The 21402-nt window shown below is 41.9% G+C and overlaps 2 protein-coding genes across 5 annotated transcripts in view; one reads left to right on the forward strand and one right to left on the reverse strand.

Annotated features, from left to right (window-relative positions):
• On the reverse strand, positions 1-13243 carry dpp3 (dipeptidyl peptidase 3). The gene is made up of 16 exons (XM_022234940.2): positions 12544-13243; positions 11370-11459; positions 10764-10901; positions 9675-9749; positions 8018-8108; positions 7455-7579; positions 6685-6815; positions 6283-6341; positions 5687-5881; positions 4829-4935; positions 3882-4037; positions 2983-3107; positions 2440-2560; positions 1828-2007; positions 1525-1690; positions 1-1099 (listed from the first exon to the last, which is right to left on the reverse strand). The coding sequence occupies exons 1-16, from the start codon at positions 12829-12831 to the stop codon at positions 963-965; spliced, it is 2184 nt and encodes a 727-aa protein (XP_022090632.2). The 5' UTR covers positions 12832-13243; the 3' UTR covers positions 1-962.
• The window catches only part of LOC110979283 (serine--tRNA ligase, mitochondrial-like), a 22297-nt gene continuing 1965 nt past the window's right edge, over positions 1071-21402 (forward strand). The window contains exons 1-10 of one of the 4 annotated variants that reach the window (XM_087133959.1): positions 1071-1150; positions 14205-14537; positions 15256-15432; positions 16803-16921; positions 17802-17955; positions 18216-18327; positions 18996-19129; positions 19558-19661; positions 20709-20802; positions 21145-21237. In XM_087133959.1, coding sequence (XP_086990085.1) covers positions 14217-14537; positions 15256-15432; positions 16803-16921; positions 17802-17955; positions 18216-18327; positions 18996-19129; positions 19558-19661; positions 20709-20802; positions 21145-21237 — 1308 coding nt within the window. In that variant the 5' untranslated portion in view covers positions 1071-1150; positions 14205-14216. Of the gene's footprint in view, positions 1151-13335; positions 13641-14204; positions 14538-15255; positions 15433-16802; positions 16922-17801; positions 17956-18215; positions 18328-18995; positions 19130-19557; positions 19662-20708; positions 20803-21144; positions 21238-21402 lie in introns of those variants that run through there. The other 3 variants (XM_022234942.2, XM_022234941.2, XM_022234943.2) reach the window with 3 other exon arrangements.

The raw sequence follows: 21402 nt of genomic DNA on the forward strand, positions 1-21402 counted from the left end.
TTTCACATTCAGTTAACTGCCACGCTGATTTATTGTGGAGCAAATGCTTTATTATTCATGATAATTATCTTGGGTTGCACAAAAATATTCCCTCATTGTTTTAAGTTATGCATTACTTCAGTGTGCACATGTACTCCGTCTTTTGATGATTCTTGAGAAGCTAAATTAAACAACAGGTATTCTAAAACCAAATCTTTATTCCCTGAATGCATTTAGAGTATTAAATGAGTAACCTTTGAATGACATTATACCAAAAGAAGAGCTACAGCAGATATTTCAGGCATTTAACATGCAGTTTGTGCATGATATTCAAAATAATGATCATTTGATTATGATCAGTACATAAAGACACAGTAATGTGGCTGATACAGAAGACTTTTTTTCTGTCAAGAGCAAATGAAGACTCCCAGGTTTGGCAAACCTTAGTTTTAAAAAAGTTTTGCTGAAGAGTGAAATAAGTGTTGTGACTTTACCTAGCTGCATCAGACATCTCGGACCTCTGCTCGGACCTGAATTCAAAGGGGCAGAGGGGGCTATATATGGCTCTCCATGCTCCATTGTATTCTTTGGACATGTCCATGAATAAAGTCATCATTAATATGAATGTGGCCGATCTAATGGGAAAAACATATTGCAAATTATTACATGTATGAGGCGCCAAATGTTATCCGCTTCATGAACGGTAACAGCACTGAATAGGTTCACATCTCACGTCTTTTAGATGTTTTCATGAGGAAAGAATTTTAGCCCCCATAAACTGGAGTACTAAAAAGGGAAAAAAGTGTATTCACTGATTTCGGTGGTCAGTGCCATGTGAACATTTTTCAAAGTCCAAGGGACACTTCTCCAAAATGTGCACAGTTAAGTATGACTAGACAAGTCCTTAATATCCTTGTTTACATTTGTGCCATCAATTCCTGGTTACACCCTGCCTCTTTCTTCCTTCTGGCCCCAGGGGAAATCTAGTAGAAATGCTGCCTGTCCTTGTCCCACAGGTCCTTGACGATTTGCTCGTACTCAGCCCCTGGGTAGCGTTCCACAAAAGACTGGATGATGCCAGCTGCGGTTGACTCGTACTCATGGAGGACAATGGCACCCTCTGATTCATCACAAAAAAGGAAAAACAGGTGACAAAATGGAGAAGTGAGAGGTATGTTCTGAAATGTGGCACGTGACAGCATCCAACCTGGATGAAAAAAAGAACGAGTCAAGCATACATAAAAGACAGGAGTGCCACTGCTGCCATGCACTCAAGCTGCGGAGACTAATTTTTTGTGCTCATTAAGATGAAAAGTGGTCATGTGCAGTTGGCACTTTAAGTAAGAACATTAGTGCACATAAGCCAAACCACCTTTACACACTGGCTTCCTGAGTGGGCTGTTCAAGAGAACAAATCCCGAAAAAGCTGAAAGGTACGTTATATGTGGCCAACTGTACAGTGCCACCAAGAGTTTATCTTCATCACTCCCCAAGACATCCCCCCTCCCCCGCATCTTGACAAGAAATTGCTGCTGAAGCTCCTACCTCTTTCTGCAGTGGTGTTCACCTGGACAAACATCCTACGCGGTAGTTTCCTTGATAAGACCACCTGTCTTAATGACAGGAATCGCTCCGCTGTGTCGTCCTGGACTGCCGAGTACGCATTATACATGATTTTGGCACTCTCGTAGTCACCGGTTGATTTAAAGACCTACAGGAGGGGTAGAAAGGAGGCGCATCATAATTCAGAGCTGTCATCGATTCGTACAATGATATTCAAATGTCGAGTAAAGACACAAAACTTGTAATGCATGGGATACAACACAGACAGAATTAATCCCACAATACCTGCAGTTTCCTGAGGAAGTTGCCTATAGCTTCTTTGCCGACTGTCTCTATCTTCAGCCTATCCAGAAGTACAGTCACGTCTGGGCATCCGTCCTCACCGGTTCCCTGTTCAATGGTGACTAGCCCCTGGCCTGCCTCTAGCAGCACGCGCAGGATGACGTAGCGAGCTTGCATGTGAGCCTAATAGAAAAGAATCAGGTATGAACAAGAACATAAAAAATCTGAAGTCATCAAACTCTTCTTTAGAATTTGATGACTTTTCTTGCCTCAACCAAACATAGTCCACAAATGAAAAATTACAGACGGTACTTTTATTATAGATGTCAATCAAGTGCCCTACTGTTTAGGACTGCAGCCTTTCAAGGATGGTTTGATTGACTTAATTTGCACTGACTGGGAGCACCCCCTCACTGGTAAGGTAGAGCCAGGCTGGTGGGAACAATTTCAACTTGGCTCACAGGCAAAGAATATGTTGTATGTGGTCAGGGCACCCTTTGCTAAATGTGAATAAACCTGCGCATTTTGGATGCAATGTTTTCCCACAAAAGGCACATTGTTGGTGTATTAAAACAAGCCATCTCTTGTTCGGACTCGCAAAGTGGAATGACCTACCTGCCTCCAGGTCTGAGTCTCAGGGGTGTAGAACTCCAATGCTAGAAGCCCTGCCCTGACCATGTTTAGCCAGTTGATGTAGATGATGTCATCAGCAGCACTGCCTTCGTGACCGAAGATTCTACAATGTTGTAAGACAAGTAATTCACACAAATAAAAAGCTGCTGCCTGTGGTCTTGTGTGAAAAAAAAAATCAACATCTGTTTACAGAGTTTGCCAAACGATATTTGTAAAGCACAATACCACAAGGATTCATCAGTCTTCAATGTTGTTTTGGTCAAGTGCACATCATGTTTTGTGTTTTGTGTGTGTAAGAATGTGGGTTTCTACTTATGAGGCTTCTGAATGTGCGGTATCACATTTCTCTTTCCTGCAACAGGGCAAGGCACATCAACCTGTTTTGCCTCAAAGAAAATCTTGATTAACTCTCCATGATGACAAACTTTTACTTTAAACTTACACAATTCAGATCGGAACAAACTCATCCACAACCTACAAAATATCAAGCATTTCTATATGCCATTTCCAATGCTTCAGACTTACTTGAGTATTTCCCTACAGAGGCATAGGTACAGGCCAACGCACTCGGCACGACACTCCTCATACGAAGAGCCAATGACAGGAAACTTACTGTCGTAGGTGTCACTAGATAGATACCAGCTCTTGATCTAATGGGTCCAAAGAAACACAGCCGTTTATAAGCCCCTGATTTGCAATTATCCATAACGAAGATGAACCAAATCAGTGAGGGCAACTTATTTGAAGTTGAAGGGTCACTGCAATGAATATTATAATGCAAACCCTTCACAGCACAACTCTGAGTCTCCATCAACCTCATTTTAAATTTTTGCCACTAACTCAAAGGGATATTTTTCCCCCTTTGTGGTTTTATACCAATGAGGATTTCCACATTCATGATCAAAACTGTGATGTCATTGCAGGAAGAAAAGATCATTGGTTTGTGCACAACTTCTGACTTTTACAAATACTTTGCTGGCTTGATTTTTCTTTTCATTGGTATTCATTGTTGTTCAAGCACACAGCAATAAACCCGTGAGCAACCCTTTCTCAGAAATATCTTTAATGGGTGAATTCTCGGTTCACAATATGAAGAGAAAAACCTGTGTACTGAACCGGGACTTTTCTGCAAGACATCAAAGCAACAATGCCCTAGGAAAGCATGGACAATTTTGGAATGATTCCAAATTGCACTTTTCAACGCATCTAACCGACATGTACATTTAATTTTCATCACTGAAGAGTAAAAAGTTGTAGAACAAGTGTATCTACAATAGAAATCATACCTGCTACCCTTTAAAAATGACGCTACCCAAACATTTTGAGAAATGATTCGGTCTACTGTGATGTCCTACTGCTCCTTTAACTGCGTTCGCCTCCTCTGTGTAACGCTCTCTTGTTTTGCTTGTGATTCGTTAACTAACCTTGTCTCCTGTCTCTGTGTGTTTGACATTCTCAGTGTCAAAGTTGAAGTTCTGTTTCTCATCCTGTGTGAAGAGTTTCCCACTTCCATGGCCCAGCAGCTCATGCAGGCCAACCTGTACTTCAAAGGACGGTCCCTTCAGACGACCATACAGCTCCTGTAGAAGGGAAAGATAGGAAATATAAGAGCCATTTTCCAATACTCAACTTGGTCTCGGTTTCAGGTTTTGTCTGTTTTTTAACGCCTGACTTTGAGGTTCTTCGATTGAAAGTGAGATTGATAATGCCACAGGAACCTCAAATAAGATTGAATTTAATCTGAATGCTGTAGGCTTACACTCATGGACAGGTTATAAGCCTGGGACCGAGACAAAGTTGAGTAGTGGAAAACGACTATGGATAATTAACAAAATAAACACGTTTAAAAATAACAGAGGAGGCTGGGCAAATTTTCTTTCATGATAATCACTATAATGTTGATAATGTGGAATAGTGGCACAGTCATTGATGTTTCCACTGATTCAAAAATGAAAGCGAGTTGATCGTATTTACAGTGGTTTTAATGGTGGTTTTAATAAAGTCTGCAGCATGGTTCCACATGTGATTCCACGATGCTGCCACTTCCATTGGCATAATAACATTTGTAGGCATGGTCAAGCAAATCAGAAGCAGAGAGACGAAGTGATGTTTAGTGACTGACCAGATGTGGAGGGACACTTTCATTTTCACAGACTCTATTATAAAAGTAGGAGACAATCCAAACTTTCTGAGTGGGCAAGAGGAACATTTCATTAACCCGCTCCTAAAGTTAGCCTAACGTTATATGAATTAACATAATGACTAGATGATTAGATAATTAACGAATGACTTCATTAGAACTTCAGAATTTGGACCATATCAGCTTTAGAGAGTTTCATTCACATCGCGAGTGTTTATAACTAAGACCTACCTTATCAGCCTCCGTCAGGAAGGTAATCTTCTGGTCTTTGGTGTGCGCCGACAGGACATTGCCTAGAGACACATTCTTAAACCCCTCGTTCTGACGAATGTCATCATCTAAAGGATAAAACAGCAAAAGATTTGAAATATATCTTTAGAAAATACTAAGCACTGCAAAGAGAAATTGGAAACACATTCTAACTACATATGCCAAGTGAAGAAATTGTTAATTAAATAATTCATTACAAAGTTTGATATTTTAATATCGCAGCAGTTCAAATGAAATGACAGCCCCCATATCTTTCAATTATTTCCACTACATTCATGGCTCTGTGGATATTCAGTTAGGTACGGGCTACATTTGTTTGTCCCCATTACCATCTCTTTTTCCATACGCGTGTAGTCCTCAAATCCCAGCGAGCACAAGTGCTCAGGCCTTCATCATGTTTAAGGCGACAATTTCTTTAGTTAGGAAAGTCAGAAATGAGTTGTGGCGACAAGTATGTCCCCCGTAACATTGCTGGTCCCCATAGCATCTATTGTTCAACACTTATGTTGTGATAATAACCCGCCAACAAATGTAAAGCGGCATTTTACACCCGAATGTTTTAGTACAGGAGAAGGAAGTATTGGCTCCACAAGGATACCAGTTTCGGTGAATGTGGGTCTATACGGGTGTGCGTACAAAGCAAATCGTGGACTACCATGTATCTAAGTCCACTGACAATGACTCAGGGTGCTTTGGGCGGTTTCAGCCAAGTGGCTACCAGCTGTCCCTGTCTATGCAGACTGCCTCCTTGTGTTGAGACATCCAATGGCACTGGCTAGTCATTACTTAAAAAGGAAAAACTCCATCACTCGTACATACAGTTTGGGATGTTGATGCCTGCAGGGATGCCACTGGAGGCATAGCTTAGGACCTCCAGAGAGGTGAAGTCAGGCTTGAGAAAGACATCCTTCTCATAGTCCCTGGGCCAAGGAAGGAGGGGCAGGAACGTCTCGGCGTTCTCCACCAGCTTGCCGAACTTGGCACTCATCTCCTTGTTGACGATGGCCACAAAGCCTGCGTAGATGGGAATCGAGCACAAATCCGTAAAGAGGCAAATCAAAAATCCCTCCTGAGAACTGGTTTACATTTTTGTGATGACATCATATGGTGCCATTTCTGGAATTTATATTCATAGATTACATTGCTACACTTGACCTGAATTTTGTCATTTGTTGGTGAGGCAGTTCAGGGTAATCATTCTATTAAAATACTAACAGTGCAGGCTCTGGTATCCCATTCTGCAAGTCACAGGTGCACATTTAATGGTTCTCCAACTAGTGTAGGGCACTGTGGCTTACGTGCCTCAACAGGCTCACAAGTGAGATGCCCGTGCAGGCTCTGCTACCGCTGTGATAGTATCTTCTTAGACTAGTCTCAATTTGAAGTATGGAATTCTGATGGCATCAATGTCTTACCTTCCCACTCACCACGCATGCCAAAGGGATCTCTGTAGGTCTCGATGAAGCCAATGTAACTGCAACGACAAGACGCAAAAGCAAGTGAGTGACACTTCTTTTCTTTTCAATTCTACCAGCCATCCTGTAATAAATGGCAATCTAGAAGACCTCAATATTATCTATAAAACGGATGGATACTCCTCCACATGCTGCTGCTACCAAGCGGAATTACTCAAGTTTCCGGGGCAGTGTTTTGATTTCGCATGGTGCTTCTACTAAGCTTTGTCGCAGTGCTACGTCCACCAAGCAAACCTTTAAAACACGTTAAACCCCAGTCAAGCACAAATTAGCAACTGTCAACTACAGCACACAGGATTGGACAGGCAAGATATCTGGGCACTCCTCTCCTGGTGAGCTTACTGTTCCACGATGGGTCCTTTGTCTTTGATCCAGCTTCGCGATCCATCCATGTGATCCTGCAGCAGTCCGGTGGTGAAGCTGCTGGCGTACAGCTTCAGCATCTTCACCTCGTGTTCATTGGCCCCATTCTCCTGCATGCAGTGATGCCAGAAAATGCAATTCACAAGGCAAACCTTTGATCGTTGGCACAATGTGATCTAAGAAAAATGTGAATTTGACATTTTCCTGCCCCTACGGGCAACTTCCACAAAAGTAACCGAGTAGTGCAGTCATCAGTAGGCATAATGGTTCCAAGATTTCTAAGCCCCAAAGTACAAGCTTAAGCACAAACATGAATGCCTCTTATGAAGTGGTTACGCTCCAACAACTTGCTGAAGGGAAACTCTGGGAATGGACAATGTGGATGTTTGCGGTGGCGTCTCTTACCACTAGTAATTCAATTCAACTACAGAATCACACAAACTGCTGGGGAAGTCAGCGTGGAACAGGGGAAATCTCATCTAAGCTTCATGTATCAATCTTTCTTTGCTGCAAACCCCTAGCTGATTCTGTACTGTTTCCATGGAATATTTATCCAAGGTTTTCCTTCCCTGTTCCCGCCCAAAACTAAATATTCCTTCATTGTCCTCCCCCCTCCCTGCAGCATTGTTCAGGCTGGAGAGCTGTGGTGCCTAGGACACTTTTGAGAATTCCACGACTTTATTACCAGAAATACTAATTCTCTGCGAAATTGTTTTGTGGTCACTCATGACATATTCAAGGGGACTTACCGCAGCTTTCAGCAGATTGTCTGCTGACATCTTCATCAGTGGTGCGTAATCACCCCTAGTGACACTCACCCTGACATCTTCAAAGTCATAGGTACCAAGTTTCAAACTCTCCATGTCAGATGTACCTGAATACAATGATCACAAGGGTCACAGATTTGGTTGGATAAGACTATTTTGTTGCTGTAGCCTTGACGGCTAAGTTAATCAATTACTAGCAGATGATCAAGTGATCATCATTTTAACATGAACAATGCCGGTAAAACGACCGAATTAACAAAGGAAGCAAGAGGCACATTTAAAGTCTTTGAAAAAGTTTCCTTGGGTATTTATTATTTACTAAATACAGATTCCCGCTCTTACTGATGACTAAATCTTGATAGTGTAATGGTTGGCAAGGGATATTAATTAAAAAAAAAATAAATAAAATCTCACTTTACTAAGTTATGTTCCAAAGTAACCTGACAGTAGTAAGCAGGTGTTCATGGCATATAAACTTTTAAGCCAGAAGTTTCTCTTTTGGAACTGTTGGGGGGGCTTCTTTTTTTCTGTCAAAATTGACTCACCAGTCTGAGCAGATGCCAACCGAATTTCGTAAGTAACTTTTCCATCACCATCGTTGGACTTGAAGAGACGAGTATTGTATGCATCAATTTTCTGTAATCACAAACAGACCAAAGATAGACAAAAGAAAGAGTGATCACACCCTGCAACTACACTCAACCAGCAGAGGATTTCACAAAACTTTGCGCAATGGCATAACCTTACTTACGCCACATTTTATTGCGTAAGTTGTGCAACAAATTAAGACCGATTTCACAAAACGTACGCACTGCGTACATCCGCGCGACTTGTGCAACAAATTGTGGCGTAACATACGCGGTCATTTTAGGCGGTGTAAGTTGCGCCAAACGAAGCAAAAATGAATGATTTGACTTGCTTATCGGGTCCTCATCATTGCTGAACTTATCAAGGATTACATGAGAAACGAACAACTTTATTCCAGAAGGTAATGACAAACTTGTTTGGCTGTAAGAAAACTGCAAAACTTTTTGTCCGGTTCCGACGAAGAAAAGACGAAAACTTTTTCAAACTAGCGGTGGATGTGATTCGACGACCGTTTCTGACTGCTTTTATATTGGAAAAGAAGAGCCGTCGTAAAAGATGTTTTTGTCCTCGTCCAAGAAATGTAATGATTTAACGTGGCTCATCTATGCAATTTTTCGTGAAATCAAACGTAAGTATAATGCGCAGCTACGGCATAAATTTGTGGTGCAAGGCTTACGCGGGGTTCGAAGTTACACCTCGTCTCATGAAATCGGCTGCAGGACTCTACCAATTCAACTCTATGATGACGTACATTTAAACAGACAGGCCTACAAGTTTGACATATCCAAAGTTAATCAATTTCAATTACGTGGAGTCTGTTTACCAGCCGACTGATTCATTGAGTCTCATTTCCATTCAGACGGAAAGTGATTAGGAAATTCAATTACACAACTTTATCCGTTCGTTACGTTACTTTTTATGGCCTTTCTGAGAGTTGAGATTCAATTTGGGGGCTTCTTCAAGGCTTTCGTAACTGAAGTAACGTTGTCTCCCCAAAAGTTATTATATTTCAAAAACAGAAATCTCTGCCCCCCCTCCTTTTTGGGGGGAGGGAGGCTATGGCCCCTGCTGACCCCCCGACCATTGGATCTCGCAATGCCTTGTTGACCACCGCCCACTGGATCCAGCAATGCCTTGAGCAGGATTTCCAGTCAAACTGCCACAGGGGGTTAATGTTAAACCATGTGCTTACACATGGTCACGTCCATCTACCGGTACAGCACGTGGCAGCAGTCGCTACAGCCAGTGATATCCATGGCTGCAGGCCTGTTGCCAAGGGGCAGGGATGAGGGGGCTAGCCTCCCTGGTGATCAGCTCCTCCCATTGGCAAAACCATCAGCATCAAAATACTCTATTGTTCTTGTGATGTGTCCCCCCCCCAGCCGGTAATCTACCCCATGTCAAGCCTGGCAGTGGGTGTCAATGGTATTCCCAACTACAGCTCCAACTTTCATGATTAACCATACCTTGGGCAAAATTCTGATTGAGTAAACTTTTGGGGCAATTTGTTCAATATGCATCACTTTCACCAAGAAATAATTATTGTAAAAATGACAACACTGAAGATATAAGTACTACGGGTGCTACATGGACACTAACACGACAACCAATTACCTTTTCCAACATGAATCTCTTGGCCAGTTCTGCATCAGCCATGGTACAGTTGCAAGAGAAATAAGTCGATATGCCCTGTAAAATATAAAATTAGTACATGGAATATGCTGAGGTTAGCATTACATAGAATTGGAGCTGAAATAAACATTACGATTCCGCTTGAAAACAGGGTGTAATCTAAAATCTTTTAGAAAGTGTCTCACCAATGTATCAACATAGAAAAGTGCAAGTATTAAAAGATACAGCACAGTTCACGACATTCTGTGCACTTGACAGGCTTTTGTAGCGCATGAGAAATCTCACATGTTTAAGATGAGCGTGGACCATGTTGCATGCATACCATAACTCTCAAAGAATCTTTATTGCAGCCATAATGTTTTACAGCATGAACTGGGGTCGGCAAGTTCTGACTACATTGTACTAGGCTCTGTATTAGACTGACAGTTAGCTAAGGCAATAATGTGAACTTGCTGGGATGATGAGATGGTATTGCATTTTGTTTTGTTTGGGGGGGAGTTTTGCTTGTTTTTAACAGTCTGCACATGTACAATCAAAATCTGTATGGGCATGTCTATTCTTTTGGAAAAGTATTAGTGTAAGAGATGATCCAGGGTAAATTGGGAGAATGAGGAACCAATAACGTGCTGTTTAGCCTGTGTAATGCGACTGGCAGACAGGATTAGATGTACCGGGATGGTGAAAACATTTTTCTGGTGGAATATTGTCTTGAAACACAACTGCAAATAAACAGGCTATGGAATACCAGAGCTGGGTACAAACCATGTGTGCAGCAAAATCTGTCCTGTACAGGATAATGACCAATTGTAGTTGCTTGAGTTGACCGATCAGCAACAGGGACTAAAGGTTTAACTGGTGCCAAACAGTTCTGCGGACTTCTGCTTGGTCATAAGACCGGGCACAAGACCTGTAACAGGTTGACCAGTGACAAATGAATACTTTTCTAGGAGTCCATTTGAATGGCTTGTGACTTGACTTCAGACTGGAGGTCTCGTTGGGCTTTGTAATGGTCATAAGGAATCTTGACCACAACACAAGTACTAACTCTTAGGGGAATCCCCTACAACTTACATCATCTCCCAGACCCATCTGCTGCTCCTTCTTAGCCAGAGAGAAGATCACATCCCCACAGAGGGAGATCAACTTGTCAAGATGGGACGGGTCCGATGAATAGGCCGCGCTGACCTTGATTAGACTAAGCAACTTCTCCTGTGCACGTTATAATGCCAAAAATTACTAGAAAAACATTACTCTGATGTCTCCCATCAACACAAAATGTCCACAAGTGTGTTGAGGACAACTTCAACTGCTGTACGCGTACTTCTCCACAAATAAAACAATTCTGCTTTGTCAAAAATTGGTTTCGCCATTGGAGAGCCTGGTTTTTATTATTTACATTCAATGATGGGCTAGGGGAAAATAATTGAACAAAAGCCATGTCTTCCAGAACTCTGTGCCTGCAATTATGAACAGAACTATCGGTAACCAGTTTTATGTTGGCAATCTCCTAAAAACTTCATGACATACATTGCACGCAGCTTTCGTCTGTAAAGTTCCTTCTTCTAAAAGCCAATTCCTTAAGAAAAATAGATTCTGGCAAATTGAACACATCAGTCCCAGTGTTCAACCTTGTACCCTCTTGAGAGGGGGGAATGATTTTTTCTCCCTTAAAACTACCTTTGGCAGATCTGGGATGAACTTGGTGTCACCAAAGGACTTGTAGTTGCCCAAGTTGTGAAAGAACGCAGCAGAGTAAGTCAGAAATGCCTGTGGGATGGGAAGAAATATGAAAAGTAAATGGCCTGTGGGCCTTGAGCAGGACCAAGAGAGGGCACCATTTTCTAAGCAACGGAGGCTCCTTTGGTCAGAACTGAACTTCGCTGGTTCATGAACAACTAGGAAATGCTCACGGTTGGATCACTGCCAACAAAGTGAAAACTCCTGACCAATACAGCTCTTTTCAACCGATGAGGGGGTGCTTCCAGTCAAGTCAGACAGACTAATTTGACAGTCAGATTCCGATGTTGTAATGGTGCCACGTTCAACTGGTATGCACATGTAATGCCCAAGGTTTAGAGAACCCATCAGAGTGTCTCGACTTGTCAAAATACACACCTGCCAACACTTAAAGCATGCATGCGTCTAATGCCCCCCAGTAATGGCGTCTTCTCGGAAAAACAGATCTAGTCAGATTCAAGATAATCACACAAAATTTTCACATTAATTTCTTTTTTGACCACTCTTGAAAATACCTCCCTTTATCTTTTTACATATTCAAACTGCAAACTCTAAAAGTTCCATGTCATTAAAAAAAAATTCAAGATAAAATAAAAAATAAATAAGTTTCAATAAAACAAATGAAATTTTCCACCCTTGTTACCCCTTTGTCATGCACTACCTACAATCTAGACCCCAGCCATGCTTCAGAACACAATGCTATTGTGGAGATACATGTACTTGACTTTTGGACACCTCTAAATCTTTAAATGTTTTAATGGTATCCCAAACCAATTTTCCACAGCCTCAAACCAGCTACATGTAAGCATTCTTTTCAACAATGTTAATTGCTTTTTTCTTGTTAACGAAAAAGGGACAATTAGTTACTCACAGTGTAATTTAGTTTAGTCAATTTTATGACTAATCATAATTTCCCTAAAAATCACACACAACTCCTGCCCTGTTTTCACAAAAGTTAACCTCCCATGTTATTAAACAGGATATTATCACCATAAGTAACTCCATCCCTATAAATAGCATGATGGCATCACAAATTTCCTGATACGTGGACTAAACATTTAGGGCTGGGGTTACTCATGGTAGGCCTAAACTGAGTGGCAAATTGATACATCACCTGAAACTCATTCTCACTGAGACCAGCATTCAATGCCTTCTCCTTCAAGGCACTCACAGGCTCCGCCTTAAACAGCTTCAGCAGTAGGAGGAAGATGACTGGTGACTCGGGTGAGGTCTGAAACAGGCAAATTAGTCCCCCGCTCCATGAGGCTTTGGCCAAATAGTGGGCATACTTTTTCTCCTGTGGCGTAAGATCCTGGAAAGCTTTTGTGCATTCCAGAGGCACGATCGGAACATCATTTGGGATGAGAAACTGTGAGAGGTCAAGATTCTGTTCGGTTGCCATGGCAATGAATACTCTGGATGGCAGGCCTAGGTCTATATTGTTAGGCCTACAACTTGAAAATCTGATGAGCTGAGGCTGAGGTTTAATTACTTGGCTGAGGGCCAAATCACTGTCTTCAATGAAGACAACTTGACAAGCATTAGTTTGTATTGCTAGAAAAGGCGAAACATAGGCCTAACGTTACGCGATCTAAAGGTGGAATGTAGGAAAGTGTGGATTGTCGAACACAGTGACGAGCCCATATGCTGAGTCACACTGCCAAGAGCTGAGAGGATCAGGTGGAGAAGCCGTTTACCATACTAGGCGTAATCAGCAACTTTTTACGACTACAACTCACTCATTCAATGCAATAGCATCGAAGTCGTAGCCAAACAATGCTAGCAACAGTCCGATACGGTTCACCAGTCCGTGACAAGCATGTGCGAAATAGTCAGATCCTCAGAGTTGACGCGCTTTCAATGTTAGGAGTGCAGTGGGTTTCGATAAAAAAGGGTTAGGTTTCATACTTAATATGGCGGCCTCCATGAACTCGTGACTTTCTTTTCCACACACTCGCAGTGTGGTTTTGTTGTTTAAAGTACACATTTACAGTAAATACTTTTAGAAAACATTTCGTAAAAAGGAACGTTTGATTGTAAAAGCGAAAGAGCCGAAAATCACAACTGACCTGTATGTGTAGGCCCTGTCCTCGTGACCTTGTAATCCCAGAGTTTGGGGTCCGACGTCACTCATAAACTAGTCATAGACCTTTTCTCACAGTTGGACATCTGGGAACTTCTGTAGGCCTACATTATGGAATAGCACAAAGGGTAAATTTGCGACAAGTTCCTTGATAAAGACAACATTTGATGCCCCATTGCACAAACCTAATGAGACTTGTCTGAATAAACCTAAGTGTTTTCTTAGTAAATGCTTCAAAATTTTCTCACCTAAATTCCACGTTTTATGACATACAATATAGAATTACAAGTATATGTATTATCACTTTCTATCCTTGGTTGTTATAACATTTTAAGGGAAATGAGTGTTGTCAGTACATGGAACTCTTTCCAAATTTGCCCCTTTGCCGCATGTTAAAAGTCCATAGTGACATCATGCTGACCTCGAGAATAAGTTGATCTGCCAGTCGTGCTACTCCGAGTAACTTGGACTCTACAAATTGCCTTTTTTAACATTTGGACATGGTCGGGCGATAGCAGATCTCGCCCGTCCATGTCCAAATGTTAAAAAAGGCAATTAATACAGTCCAAGTTACTGGAACTGCAGTCGTGTAGTAGCCAGTCGTCCATGATGATTGGCAATACGGAAAATGTTTTGTTGGTGTTGAGAATTGGCAGGTGCTTTTACTGTTGTACTGTTTCTCTCTTCAACAGTCCTTACCAAAGATGGCAAAGAGGTTTCTCACTCAGTGTTCCTTACAAGCCCTCAGCACCTGGTTGGTCGGGCAGTCACGGAGGTTTTCATCCCAGGGTCTTCCAATCCTGCTGTCAAAGTTTCAGGACACGGGGCGGTCTGCCTGTCAGCCTAGATGCGTCGACCGTCACTTCAAGAAGTCTCTCCATTCCTCGTCGGCCCTCCGGATGAGCGACTGGGTTTATACGGAGGATTTGAGACCTGAACTGGACATGGACGACATCTGTGACAATGTAGAAAAGATTGCTGAGAACATCCGCCGTCGAAAGGGAGATGCTGACGTGCACGAAGTGGTGAGCATTTAGGAGCATCACAGAACTTGGAAGGCTTGGGACATTCCAGTGGGTATATCACCCCCCTTCCAACATATCCAGTTGGAAGGGGGGTGGGGAAGGGTAGATTTGTCCCCTCCCCCTCCTTCTCCTCCGAGATTAGTTCCCAGTTAAGTTAGTTAAAAGCAACAGCAGTTTAGAAACGGTGTAACTACCTTATCGAGGAAGTAATCAGGATTGTTTTACTGATGAAAAAATTGGGAGAGTCTTTTTCAGAAAATATTCCACTTTGTTCCCCCCCTGACCCAAGACCTGGCCACTTTGTATCTCAATCTAGAACCACACTCTAGTCCCATTGTGAACAGCCATATAGACACCAGGGCCCAATAATTACATTGAGCCACAGAAAAGGAGCAGGGGGAAGAAACTTGGCCCTAACCCAAGGGACCATTGGAATCCTGCATAACCTTGTTGGGTTCAGTTTGGTTAGGGTTTTAAGCAGATCTTTCATAGAAAGTTCACTTTTTATCTTGAGTTGAAATTTGATGAGCATGAAACATTTTTCCCATGAGTTTCAAGAGCAAGTATTTAGCTTGGAGACCAACACTGGGGTTTTTACATGTAGGTATATAAAGGTATTCCATTGGTTAAAAACTCCTATTTTTGAATTTATTCTAAAAGAAGACTTCCTGAGTCATATTTGTCAAAGGAATATTGGTGTCCTTTTTTACGGATGCAGGTGGAACTCTGGAAAAAGTTGAAATATTTGGAGAAGGAATTGAATGACCTCCAAGATGAAGGGAGTTCTCCTGCTCTGGCAAACCACCTGGACCTTTTGAAGACACAGATTCGGGAAACAGAGGATGTTTTCTATCAGTCTGCTGCTCGTCTTCCAAACAGGACGCATCCAGAAGTGGTAATTATAATCACACAGACGTGACTAAGAACCCTTCCAAACCAGTTGGTGGCTTTTGCACCATTCTTATTTGTTTTGTATGAATAATCTCATGCTGCTGCTGTTGTTGTTCCAGTTTTTTGTGTGTATACAGAGAAGGACAGTATTTGCCGTACAGTGTTGGCTTTGGGCAAATTTAGGGGTGGTCGTAGCAGAAGTGTGCAGGTGGATGAGAACTACGGGTTACCCTTGGCCATCAGCTGCGAGCTGGTGCCAATCCATCGAGCAATATTAAATAACAAGAGTGCTAACTTGTCATTCCTGTTTTTGATGCCTCCTGAACAAAGACATATTGAATCACGCCCTTGTTTGTGTAACAAATTCCGAATGCCACATGCAACTTCCACATACACAAGTAACGTTTTTGCCATAAGTACAGAATATTAAACAACCCCAGCAAAATTCCTCTGCATTACACTGCCTACGTGTTTGTCCTGTGTACACAGAACAAATTATGCTCATATACTGATTGTGTGTTTTAGGTTTTTGGCATGTCGGTTTTGTTGACGCATCATTTTACACTGCAAACATTGACGTAAAAGCTGTACATTTGAGTTTACCCTAGGTTTGTGCACAAACATGGATGTAGCCAGCAGGCTTTTACTTCGCACAGTGACCATAGTTTTCTGGCAATTTAATCCACCCTGAGCCGAAGTGCACCCTCACCAGTGATAGAAAGACAGACGGTGCTAAGTTTTCCAACCGGGTTCTTGCACGCGTGCAGAAGACAATGCATTCTAGACTAAATTCATTGCGCGTACTCAGTGTTCCCCATGTCAAACTTGGGTGCCTATGCAGTGAGTGCGTACCAAACGAAGGTCAAATTCGTTTCAAAACACACCTTCTTTTGTTCCTGCTCGGAGCGGATAGAACTTGATACCAGACAGAAAAGAGATGCAGAGAAGGAGATGGGTCTGTTTTTCCATTCACTTTTGCACAGAATATATCTAGTCACTTCAGGAGCACATTTCATTGTTTTGAAAAAGATCGAAGCCTTGGAGCCCTGCTTGATACTGCCAGGCTCCAGAATCACAAGTATAAACTTTGAAATGGGGAAGATTCCCGGGCACACGGCTTTCTTCGAATAAGGTGATATCCTCATTTTTTTTTTACTTTTTTACAAGTCAGATTTTGAAATTTCCTCTTTTTCACCCCTGAACTCTGAGTTGTCTACCTGGATTCCCCGTCTCGTTACATGTCTGCTTCAGGGAGCTTACATAGAATGTATTAGTTCTGTATACTGTTTGTTATTCAACATTATATGGTAGTACTGAAAATATTTACAGAGGTGGTAATTCAAATATTATTCTTTGTTTTGTTTTTTACTTCAGCCAATGGGAGGAGGCGACGAACCGAGATTGGTCATGCTCATAGGTGAGAAACCGAGTTTTAATTTCCCAATAAAGAGTCACGTTGAGTTGGGAGAACACTTGGACATCATCAGGATCAAGTAAGTTCTTTCCTCAAGTTACAAAATGCATCTTGAGGTATTTGTTTTAAATCAACAGGACTGAAATCTATCTTGACTTGAATAAGTCTTATGAGAGCTATCCTAAGACACTTTTCTACCAGAGATATCATTCATCCAACAGAAACGGCTATACTTGAAAAATAAGAGTTCCTGTTCAAAGGATTACCGTGCAGCTTGCAACTTCTCAACCTTATTTCACTTAGACCTTTGAAGGTTAAAGTATCCAGTTCAAAGCTATTAACGTTTGCCCCACAGTGCACCACTGGTGAAGTGGGATTTGGACCTGCTTTAATTCACCTGAATTTTAAAATTTAGGAATGCATGTGGAAGCTCTTAATGTTTTTACAAGTACACTTGCAAGTCATAGCCAAACAAATTGGATGAGGCAGCCAGCAGCTTCCATTGGGGTGTGTGGTATTTCCATCCATAGCCAAGCAGTTTGGATGAGCTTTTCCACTATATGGTCAATATGAACTTGGATTAGGACATGTGGGCTAGTGGGTAGTGTTTTCAACTCTTGATCATAGTGTTTGGGGTTCGAATCCAGCAGGCATTCACATGTTATCCCCTAATACCCTCCTTGCCTATCAGGGTACAGATGGTCACTGTAGTTGATTGATGAGATAGCATCTGACATGGTGTCACCCAGCAAAGCAGTGTACTTCCCTGGAAGCTGATGAGATGGTTTTTAGAACATTTACAGGCCTGATCATGAGCAGAAATGCCAGCATATTGAGACTTAATAGTGTGAAATGCATGTTATAATAACTGCCCGTCAAAATACAAAATATTCAGTTTTTCTTTTACAGTTGAATAATTGTTCATTAACCGTACATCATCCTTTTCTTTTCCAAAACAGGAATTTGGGTCACGTGACGGGTCACAGGTCATATTTTTTCAAAGGTGCAGCGGCCATGTTGGAGCATGCCCTCATCTGCTTTACAGTGGACAGGCTTCTAGGCAGGGGATTTAGGGCAATGTCAGTGCCTGACCTCGTGCATCCAATCGTGTTTGTGAGTGCTTTACTCATCAACAGGTTTACCTGAAATTGGAAAGATTGTCTAAAATGAAAAATGTTGAAGGTGATGTTATTCTAGTTATTCCAAGTGGTCACAGAAAAGGTACTGATTTGTTTTTGGATTTCATTGTCAGTATAACCACCACAATCTGTCCCCTGCCCTCCTCCCAAAAAATATGAGTTCTTCTTCATAGGAACAAACGTATCCATCGAGGTATAAAATCTCCCTAACTTTTCCCGCTTGACTGGTTACAGGAAGGATGCGGAATGCGCACAAAAGGTCTTCATACCCAGGTGTACCAGCTGGATCACAGGAAACACAACATGGACCTGTGCCTATCAGGAACCGCAGAGGTCGGCATAGCAGGTAGCTACGACATTACCCCACTCTTAAACAATATTAACCCGACCCGAGTGTTTTATGAATCGGCCGTAATCCAACACTAAGCAGTACTGCATTGATTCAAACTTGTGATATTGATGAGCTAGTTCGGTATTTCAAAAAGCCAGGATAAGTCTTTCAGGAACAAAGTGTGCATGTATGAGTCAGCATAGGGCTGGGCTGATTGGACAGGCTATCGCACATGCGCTTAGCTGTTCCTGAATAGCCTCGGACTGAGCATGCACTGTTGGAATACCGAACTGGCTCATTTGTTGTTAACATAATCTAGGAGTTGGTATTTTTTGCGATGGTATTCATCTGTGCTTTGAACCAGAGTCTTCTCTGGATGGCATCACATTATGCATATGCGCATCCAGATTTTACAGACTCCATCTTCCAGACATTTGGAGCTGTTTGTCAGAAACAACAGCATGACGGTTGATTGGCCAGTGACTGTTAGCGGATTGGTCACAGTTTGGAGGTCGAGACATGTACGGGTCTATTTTCACAAAAGAATGTCGTTCATGTTTCAAAACCAAAGAAGAAAAATGAAGCTTTTTCTTGCCAGTTGGAATCTGACCGTCCTTAAATGCGGGTCTTTTTATTTTGTGCTTATTTGTATGGATCGGGTTTGTTCTTCTGTTCCACCTCAGGGTATTTTATGGACACGGTGCTGGATGTTGCCGAGCTGCCTCAGAAGAAATTTGCCATCAGCCAGTGTTTCAGGGCTGAGACAACTCACAGTGCGGAGGCAAGGGGGCTGTACAGAGTGCACCAATTTATGAAGGTTAGGATCACATGGATCCAGTGTTGTATTCGAGTCCATCACAAGTCATTCAGTCTTAAAGCCAATTCACAAGCTATTCAAATGAGCTGTGACAAAAGCATTCCTTTGACATTGTTCACCCTGTTACTTGTGACAAGCCTTGTGAAGGGACTCGTGACTGGACTTGTGAAGGGACTTGTGACTGGACTTGTGAAGGAACTTGTGAAAGAACTTGTGATGGACTCGAATACAACACTGCATGCATCGCCCTCAAACCAATTTGGTGTTGGACCAGTTTCAACTGAGGCCTACCCATGGGCTAACATAGAACAGCTCACCAAAATGGGAATCTTGAAAATGAAATACCAGTCTTTCTGTTTCATAAACCAGTTATTGTTTTTTTTTTTCATTGTCCGCACATAATTTCTGGGGTTTTGTTTTACTTTGAGGTTGAAATGTTCTGCTTAGCTACTGAGGATCAGAGTGAATACATCTTTGATGAATTGATCGCAATCCAGCGAGATCTCTTCACCGAGCTTGGTCTTCACTTCCAGTGAGTGCTTTCACCAGTGCTTTTTCTGAATCCTGAAGTATGCCAATTTACGGCAGAAAATTAGGCTTAATTTCATTTCCTCTTGTTTTTGCATCTCCATTCCTCTGTAACCCTAACAGTCCTCAATCCCTCCCCTGTTGGAGGACTGAGGACTGTTAGGGTTTATGTACAATAGTTTGCTTGTTCTTGATTTGTACAGGCGTCTCCTTTCAAACTATCTGGTTCTCTCTTTCTTTGCTTGTTTTTGGTTCAAGCTATCATCAAGAGTTTCATGAACGAAATCACGGTGCAAAAACTGAAAACCTTTGTTCGTGGTCGGTATAAGGAGAAACAGAAAAGGTCTGAGCAGGAGATAATTAAACTCCCACCCTAATTTTTATGTTACCCTTAACCACTTGCTGCCGGGTGAATTTTTCTTGAGCAAGACAAGATGCCGGGTCATTTTCAAGATTTTCCGTTTTCAAAATTCTTCAAAAATTCATCATTTCATTTAATGGCCGTTTATACCCACATGAAGGACTCTTTGGGCACTACTCTAAAGTTGACAGGTACCTTTCATTGACTCCTGAATATTTCAGCCAGGCTTGCAGCCTTAGAAAAAGAGCCCAGATTGTGCGGTGTTACGTAAGATTCATTTGTTCCCGAAACCGGCACAGTGCACTGCTGACCTCTTTTCAATAGGGGCCAGATTAGTGTGCAGCAGTGTTGTGTGGCTCATCGCTGCGGTGGTGGAAAGCTTTTGTCCCCGGAGGTAATCCGCTCACTCTAAATGCCTCAAACTGTGGAATACTGTTCCAAAACAAGGCTGGATTATCCCCACTATTGAGAGCGAAAAAATGTCGGTAATGCCCAGCAGCTCAGTCTTTTGTGCTGAGCAAGGTCTTTTGTTATAAGGCCCAACTCTTTTGTCACTCTATGCGCAGTGCACATGTGCAGTGGGCGTGGTTTAAACTGAAGTGACGTTACACATACGAACCAGATACTGAAAGCCGGGATAGAAATGATGTCTTTGTATCGTCATAATTGTTGTACCATAATTGTTGCCAGAGTATTGGACATGCCATCTCATGATCTTGGAGCACCAGCATATCGAAAATATGACATAGAAGCCTGGATGCCAGCAAGACAGAGCTATGGAGAGGTAAAAATTGATATTATGGAGGCAGATGAGTATTTGATAGACCATGATAAAATACAGAAAAACCCTCGAAGAAATTTATCTGAATTTTTCAACATTGAAATACTTGTAGTTGTATTAAGTATTGGTTGAAGAGCTATATTCTTTGGTAGCAAGTAGAACATGAAAGCTACTTTTGCAGAAAAAAAATGTGCTGAAGGGTGAGAAATTAGATCGGTTAAAAGTAACATTTTGAATTAAAGTTCTGTGTAAAAACATGTGTCTTAGTATTGGGCCTATCTGTTTGTAGTCAATTTATTCCACATCGGCTTCTACATCTTTGTCAACTGTGAACAATCTCAACAGATATCAAGTGCCTCCAACTGTACAGACTACCAAAGCCGAAGGCTGAGGATCAAGTACAGATCCAAGGAAGGTGACCTCAGGCATGCGTATACTGTAAGTCAGCAAATATGGCTTCATCAAATCACTCTATATTTGTACAATTGATCTTGAAAAGTAGGCATTCCAGGAAATATAAAAGAATGGATCAAGTCATTTTCCCACTTGGTTTTCTAGTTTATGGGCCAGATGTTCGTTGCTCCATTTCTGTACAGATTTGGC

The sequence above is a fragment of the Acanthaster planci genome, linkage group LG01 (genome assembly GCF_054643075.1).
Source record: "Acanthaster planci isolate LZ-2023a linkage group LG01, COTS_SCS, whole genome shotgun sequence".
In the NCBI taxonomy this organism is placed as follows: domain Eukaryota; kingdom Metazoa; phylum Echinodermata; class Asteroidea; order Valvatida; family Acanthasteridae; genus Acanthaster; species Acanthaster planci.

Bases quoted from the DNA above. Each gene is read 5' to 3' on its own strand.
- dpp3 (XM_022234940.2), bottom strand. From the start codon at position 12,831: ATGGCAACCGAACAGAATCTTGACCTCTCACAGTTTCTCATCCCAAAT. The intron at 8,109-9,674 runs GTAATTGGTTGT...TTGTGATTACAG, and splicing joins AGAGATTCATGTTGGAAAAG to AAAATTGATGCATACAATAC. The intron at 6,342-6,684 runs GTAAGCTCACCA...TTGTCGTTGCAG, and splicing joins AAAGGACCCATCGTGGAACA to TTACATTGGCTTCATCGAGA.